At 35.4% G+C, this 7,892-nt stretch overlaps 1 protein-coding gene across 4 annotated transcripts; it reads left to right on the top strand.

The window, feature by feature from the left end:
• The first annotated feature begins 105 nt into the window (after window positions 1-105).
• LOC121853671 (zinc finger protein 883-like) lies at window positions 106-7,663 on the top strand. 4 transcript variants are annotated; one of them, XR_006086379.1, is made up of 3 exons: window positions 106-382; window positions 1,863-2,070; window positions 2,428-3,215. XR_006086379.1 is itself a non-coding variant. In XM_042348008.1 (3 exons), the coding sequence occupies exon 3, from the start codon at window positions 5,562-5,564 to the stop codon at window positions 7,416-7,418; it is 1,857 nt and encodes a 618-aa protein (XP_042203942.1). In that variant the 5' UTR covers window positions 106-382; window positions 1,863-2,070; window positions 5,522-5,561; the 3' UTR covers window positions 7,419-7,663. The 4 variants fall into 4 exon arrangements, 3 of the variants coding, with proteins under 3 accessions (XP_042203942.1, XP_042203943.1, XP_042203944.1); XM_042348008.1 differs by lacking the exon at window positions 2,428-3,215 and adding an exon at window positions 5,522-7,663; XM_042348009.1 differs by lacking the exon at window positions 2,428-3,215 and adding an exon at window positions 5,522-7,663 and having other exon boundaries at window positions 132-182.
• The last annotated feature ends 229 nt before the right edge of the window (window positions 7,664-7,892 follow it).

The raw sequence follows: 7,892 nt of genomic DNA on the forward strand, positions 1-7,892 counted from the left end.
ATTAATACATTTTATTACGTTTTTAATTGTGATAAAGATAAAAGTGTTCTGATAATTGAAATAATAAATAATAAAAGGTGTACGTAATGCGTATTTCTGCCCTGTTGTTGTTGTCAGTCACTTGTGTCTTCCTTATTCTCCCTTCCTCTTCCCCACTAGTCGGCCAGTTAGCAGCTTGGGTGGTCGGTCACATCTCTAATATGTACTGACTCCACAATGTATCTGTATTTGCGTTATTGTTAGTCAAGTGTGGTCTTGATTGAGCTCGCACTGTCACAACACTGGCAGGTTTTGATCTCACACCGTAAAACATTGCCAGAGTTGTGTTTGTGTTTTTAACTTGTGTCTTATTAAACCTGAGTAGATCATCTGCTAGTTCAAGGTATGAACACTCAAATAAGAAATGAGTAAATGTGGATCACACGATTAACACTAGAAGTTGTTCGATTTTGTTTATTTTTTCCAGATGTTCTTATCATTAAAATAATTATTTTAAAAGAGAGTTCATTTACGATTGTAGATAGAGAAAACTAAAATAAATAATAATAATATTAATAATAAAAAGTACTTACGGTACTCTAATAACACTGTGGGAAAACTGAATGAAATCGAACATTCCTTCAGGTGCTAGCCATCTGCTCCATTACAGTATTACTAAAGAATGTCCTCTGGGGTGCTTATTTAAATCACCCCTGTTAGTATTGAGAAAATGTACACTGTCGGTTGTATATATTATATGCTGTGGATACTTGTTCGGTTGTTGGTTAGGAGTTGATAGAATTTGTATGAAACTTTGTAGAAACGTTACTTACAATGAGAATGCACAGAATCTATTAGAACTTGACCTTACTTATAAGAAAAACTTTTCAAAACATTCATAATGACATTGAATGGATTCTCATTTCCATTTATGTAATTAATAGATTGTAATTAACGTTTCTAAAATGTTTCGTCTAATTCTATCAACCCCTTCTGGTTGTAGTAAAAAAAAACCTACCTAACCAACAACTGGACAAATATCCAGTGTATATTATACACATCTGAAATAGCCAAACCCAGATTGTGCATATTATGTGGAACATTTCCTTGCCTTGGGCAGGTGACTTGAATTTACTTGCCCGGATATCTATTTTACTTTCCCTAAAAATAATTTGAAGGAAATTTGCTTACTTGGATTTTTGTATGGTAAAAGTTAAATAAGCATCTTAAAGCTTGAATATTTTGCTTATGTATACTGTATACTCGCAGATCATTTGGGTCTGTCTAAATGGTGTCAGTGGCAGTAACCTTAGTCATGTGATAACTCCTGTCACCTTACCTCACATCAGCAGGGTGTGATCACAAAATACTGTACAGTACTGTATTTGTTAGCATGTAAATTACATGGGGGATGGGTTAATTGGTAGAGCCAATATTTTAAGTAAAAAAATATTAGCAAATATGCATAGGATCTCAGTAGGGTAGACACCACCATATACAGTATGGTCAATAAATTCTTGTTATATAAAAGTTTCACTTAAACTCCTGAAATATTCTACATCACCATCTACACTAATGCCTTGTACACTTAAGTTTATAGGACTTATTTCTATGAAAAGATACTTTATATTTAACATTTTGTGTGTGTGTCACAGCAGCTATGTCAGGTGAATCGCTGTCAGACTCTTGAGCAGGCTACTAATGAACACGGGGGAAACTTTGTTTTTATAGACTTTCTCTTTAATTTATTCCCGTATTTAGATATCAAATAGACACCAGTCAAATGTTAGTACCAAATACTCTTCACCTTGTTCTTGTAAAAGGTAGCTACTGTATTATTATTGGAAATAATTTAGTATGGTAATATAATTTTTTTTCAACAGATGGCATATGCTGTAATATACTTGAGAGAGGAACTGGTGACTTAGCCCATATGGATACTCTAGTCAGTGAGTACAGCATTCACTCCAGATGTGGCTTTCAGATAAGAGGCTCTTTGAGCATTGAAGTGTATCCAACAAATAGAATCTTGTGCTGTCAACAATAACTGAACCAGAGGAGTTAAGGACTGCCATAATCATTATGTTTCAGGTAAGTCTGACAATACCTATTTTATGAAGTATTGTATGTTTTTTCATGTGTAGTTAACTAAGGAAATGAGGTAACCATTAAATAATTGTTAGTACTGTACCTACTTAAGGGGAAACATTTGGCCCTAAGACTTAATACTGCACTAAACAATGTGCCAAGCATTTCCATCAAGTATTATTATTATATTAATGCATACATTATGTACTGGATGGATCAAAAGGTCATGTTTAAAAGTAGACTTAGTGATATACAACATAGTCAACAGTGTCATTTACTTCGATCATATATACTGTACAAGTTTTTATGATAATTAATACAGCCGATGAGATTTGGTACAATAAAGTTTACATACAACAGGACTGAGCGATGGATCAACCCTGTAAAATGACTGCAGACAATGAACTAAGCATGCCCTGATGCTAGGCTTGGGGGAGGTAATCTGTGAGATGCATCAGCCTATCACAGGTATCCCATGCAGTTATGTGACAGCATTAGCCAATCAAAGTGTTACCCAGGCAGTCTTCCCACCCACACACCGAGCACGTGAGGACCAGGGAGCATGATGCAGTCTTTCGTCACTCCTGGGAACCTTTGTCCCCAGGCCTGGAGTAGAAGAGTTTGGAGAGTTTTTCTCAGAATTTTTCAGGAAATTGCACTATATTTCATCCTCAGAATTTGTTCCCAGACCCGGTATAGAAAATTTTGGAGAGCTTCCAGAATTTTTCAGAATTACACATTACAGGGGGTCCTTGTTATCCGAGCTTAATAGGGACAAGAATAAAGACTCGGATAGTGATTCCAGATAAAGGGAAATAAATTTCCATAAGAATGAATAGGAATAGCATCTAATTGGAACATCACATTGTAAATGACACTCAAAAAGTTTATTTTGATATCTTTAACATTTATATACCTGAGAAACATTGTTAAACAGTTGATTACACATTATTTTATGAAATTATTTAACATTATAACTTATTTGAGGTACTTAAAGTTATTTGGGGTCAGTGTGTTGACACGACTTGGCTGTCTAACCATGCGGTCAGGCAACTGTGCACACATGTAATCGCACACTTACTCCAGTGAAAGTGGTTCACTGAGACACATTACAAAAATATTTTTAAAATAAATAATTTTAACATTTATAATTTTTTTTAACTTACCTTCAAAAGTAGAGATTTGAGCTTGATTGGCTGGATGAAGGTGGATGTTGGGATAGAAGGATTAGTCGGAAATTAAGAGACGGGCACGACTAAGTGGATTGTCTACTGCCATCTCATCATCATCTCTTTAAGGTGGTGGTCTTACACCAGAAGGACCTTGCGTTGGCTTGGAACTCATGGCTACAAAATATTCCACCAATGTCACCAAAGGAACAACAGATTAACAAAAAAGCCTTGGAGTACTTTCAGAACAAGTCTTGGCGATGCAGGCGACTATTACTGTACATGTATGATGCCACGCGGACGAGAAGGATGAACTTTGAGAGAATGGGAGGAGAACGAGAATTTCAAACACTTATGCTCTTGACCGACAGATTTCATCCGTGGAATCCTTTCAAGTTCGAGGAATTTTTATGTACTTTATAGTTTTACAGTAATTTGGGCTGGTAACTGCAGGTCCATGAATAATGAATGCTCGGATAACGAGGTCCCCCTGTATTTCGTCCTCGGAATTTGCTCCCAGGCCCGGAAAAAAAATTGGAGTTTCTGGAAGTTTTCTCAAAATTCTCTGGAAATTACTCATTACTTCATCTGGTATTTTCTCAGAAAGTTCACCTGATTTTCAACCTCAAAAACTTCTTTTTTAAGGAAAAATTTGAAGCCGATTTCAATTTCGGGTATTGGAAAGTTTCGGCTAACGGAAATACATGTATAGCCTGGGTTTTGGATGGGTTCCATTTCTGGAGGCTATTCATAAGCCGAATTATTCGGCACCACTTATTCCTCCCCACTAACACTCGGCTCTCCCCGCCACCATTCTGCCCTCCCTGCCACCACTCTGTCCTTTCTGCCACCACCCCCCTCCCTCGAGAACAGTTTCTCAGAGAACTATGTAAAAAATAAAGTGTAGGTTATTTTTGCAGCCATGGTAGTGAACCAAGGGACTCTCTTTATGAATTGTAATATGATAAACGAGCCCTACAGAACCTCAGCTACGCCAGTTGATTTCATACACTAGGAACCTCTAGTCTTCTTACATTAAGGGTCACAGCCTTAAGGTAAAGAAGCCACAATTATAGAAAATTGTTAGAGCTAATGTCTTGGGAGTAAGAATTATGAACTTGTAATAACCTGCCTGATAATATTGTCTCGGAACATTCCAAAAAATCATTTTACCCAAAATAAACTCTATTAATGACAGAATGTGAAATATGATCACACAAACATTAAAAGAGTTAACATGTTTGTCATGGAAATGTTGTCATGTACAGAAGTGACAAGGGAAGTGTGAGTTTCAATATGAAAATGAATGTGTTAAAACATTTTGAAAGGGACAAAGCTGTGGAAATCACTACAGCCATTTGCTCAATGTTTAATTGTGTCCTTTCTGAAGTTTTCATATTTTTTTGTCCAATATATATACAGTACAGTACAATATGTATATACATTTTTCATATATTTTTTAAACCTTTACTCCAGGTAAACCAAAATATTTCTGGATGATTCATAGTATTTCAGACATTTTTATATTTTATTCATCTGATTTTTTCTCATAAAAAACAATCACAAAACCTTAATTTAAAGTGAATCTCAATGTTAAACACCAGTTCTGACCTTATCTTTTGTTGTGGCTGAGCTCTGGGTTTACACTGTGCAATATAAAAAATGTGGGAGAGTAATTTAGGGCACCACATTATATACATATCATTGTATTATATCGGGGGTCTACTCTATTAAGGTCCTCAAATAGAACTTCTGAAATAAGTTTCTTCCTTTCTTGATCCACATGTGTTCTCATTCACTCTAAGTCCTGCTCTCTCCCCTGTAAATTTCAATGGGAGGAAAAGGTGTTCCACTCTTTTAATATTTATGACCATCAGAGTCACAGTATCAGCATAATGATATTAAACTATTTACTGTTACATTTTGCAGTTCTTTTCCTTCCATTGCCCCATAGACAGATATTACCGACAACTTAAATATGAGATAAAATAGAATTGTGGGTCACTTTTGTTAGATGTAGAGTATAGTACAGAAGTTCACATGCCTAATAGTTCTGTACTAGAATATTGAAGGTTGGATTCACATAAGTTTTTTTCAGGAATAGAACCTTTTATAAATTGAAGAATGCCTAAATACCTGTGTTTGATTTATTAATGATATTGAAGTTTATGTGACCTTGTGTAACACTGTAACCGGGCTGTATTTTATTAACTAATTTTTTTCATTACACAGTATGTAGAGGCATGTTCTCACAATTAATATTTGTTTATTTTATTTCATTTCAGATGTAACCACCACCCACAGATCCATTATACTGTACTGTATATGGTCATAGGACTTGAGACAATGGAGAAATATGAGTGTTCAGAGTGTGGCAAGAATTTTAAAAGGAAGTCTGCTCTTAAGCTACATTCTAATTCTCACAGGGGAGAGGAGCCTTTCATATGTATTGATTGTGGTGAAGAGTTTACTGGAGAAAGTACTTTTGCCAACCATGTCCTCCTTCACATACAGACAGAAGAGCAACCATACCAACAAGTTCCTTCCACAGGTGGTGCTAGGAAGAAGCCACATACAAATTATGACTGCCTTATTTGTAATGAGATTTTTCGGTGTAAGAGTAGGCTCAAAGATCATTATTTGGCACATGTAGAAGAAACACTATGCAGTTGCTACGTGTGTAACAAAAGCTTTGCGTCAAAATCTGATTTACAGATACACGTTCGGACCCATATAAAAGAAAAGCCTTACAAGTGTTCTATATGTGGTAAAGGCTGCCAAACAGAAGGTGAATTAGCTTTTCATAGTGTAATACATATGGAAGAAAAACGTTTTGAGTGTTCCATTTGTAAAAATAAATTCAGAACAAACTCTAAACTTCAAGAACATATTAGAATCCATACTGGAGAAAAACCTTTTCACTGCTCTGTGTGTGGGAAATCTTTCACAACAAATTCCAAGTGCAAACAGCATGTTAGGATTCACACAGGTGAGAAGCCTTTTGCATGTCATCTGTGTGGTAAGAGGTTTACAGCAGCAAGTAATCTAAAGACACATAGCCTTATTCATACAGAAAAGAAGCCATACAAGTGTTCAGAATGTGGTAAAGCTTTTTCTCAAAAGGGAAATTTGAAAAGTCATATCCTTATTCATACAAGGAAAAAAGTTTTTGAATGTTCAATATGTCATCAAAATTTTAGACACAGAGTCCATTTTACAAAACACTTGGCTATTCACAATAATGCTATCCAAAATGTTACTGGGAACAGTTTAATAACTCCAGATACAAATGATGTCAAAAAATTATTTAATAATGTTACAGCAATGAACACTGACATGAATGATGAAAGTGATGACATATCTGTTTCTGAAGACAAACAGATTGGTGAAAATAATGATATACATCAAAAAGAAGTTCTACTGAGTGATATATGCACTAAATATGACTGCCTAACAGAAAATGAATCAGATAGTCCTGGCTTGTTACCGGAACATGTGGAAGAAAAACGTTTTGAGTGTTGCACATGTGGGAAAAGATTCAGGTCAAATTCTAAACTTCAAGAACATGTTAGAATTCATACTGGAGAAAGACCATATGAATGTCCAATGTGTGGGAAGACATTCATTACCAATTCCAAGTGCAAACAGCATGTTAGAATTCACACAGGCGAGAAGCCTTTTGCATGTCATCTGTGTGGTAAGAGGTTTACAGTAGCAGGCAACCTAAAGACTCATAGCTATATTCATTCTAAAAAGAAGCCATACAAGTGTTCAGATTGTGGTAAATCCTTTTGTCAAAAAGGAAATTTGAAAAGTCATATCCTTATCCATACAAGGAAAAGACCTTTTGAATGTTCAATTTGTCATGAGAGATTTAGACATAGCAATCTTTTTAAAAAACACTTGGAAAACCATGATGCTCAAAATGGGGACATAACTAATAATAGTTTCACGCACCCAAGTGTAGATGATGTCAAAGAAGTTTGTGGTGGTGTTACACTGATGAACGTTAACATAAAGGAAGAAAAGTGTGAGTTCTCGAGTTTTGAAGATGAGCAGCTTAATGAACTTATCGAAAATAGTGAGATGCATAAAGAAGTTCTGGTAAGTGAAGTGTTCATAAAAGAAGAAAGTACTTATGAAGATGTAGTTGTTAAAGAAGAAGTAGACCCCCTAGAGTAATTTAGTAGTGTAGTTTAAGTTAGAGTGTAGCTAATGTTATAAATTTGTATTCCTTTATGATTTTGAAATTTGGTAATGTATGTACAGTACTGTATTGTGTTGGCTATACACTGTGTGACAGGTTGGTCCATGTGAAATTCAACTTGACGCCACTATCACCATCCTATGTTATACATGTAAACCATTTCCCAGGACCTAATAAAATTGTGACTGCTATTTAATGGTGCATTTACAACTAGTAAAAATTGGATTTTCAACTCCTGTACCATACATCTTGCCTGAAATAAAAGTAAGAAATGCATGCACAAATATGGGCGAGTGTATAATTTATGCAAATGAGACAAAACGTGTGCAGCCATCAAGTCTGCTATTTAACAAGTAAGGTTTCCTGGAACCTAACATATGTGCCTGCTAATTTCTGAAATTATTCAGAAAAATAGTCACTCTTTCCCAACACAACTCTGACTCCTTAAG

This window comes from Homarus americanus, unplaced genomic scaffold, assembly GCF_018991925.1.
Source record: "Homarus americanus isolate GMGI-L3 unplaced genomic scaffold, GMGI_Hamer_2.0 scaffold4896, whole genome shotgun sequence".
NCBI classification, from domain to species: Eukaryota; Metazoa; Arthropoda; class Malacostraca; order Decapoda; family Nephropidae; genus Homarus; species Homarus americanus.

Bases quoted from the DNA above. Each gene is read 5' to 3' on its own strand.
- LOC121853671 (XM_042348008.1), top strand. From the start codon at position 5,562: ATGGTCATAGGACTTGAGACAATGGAGAAATATGAGTGTTCAGAGTGT.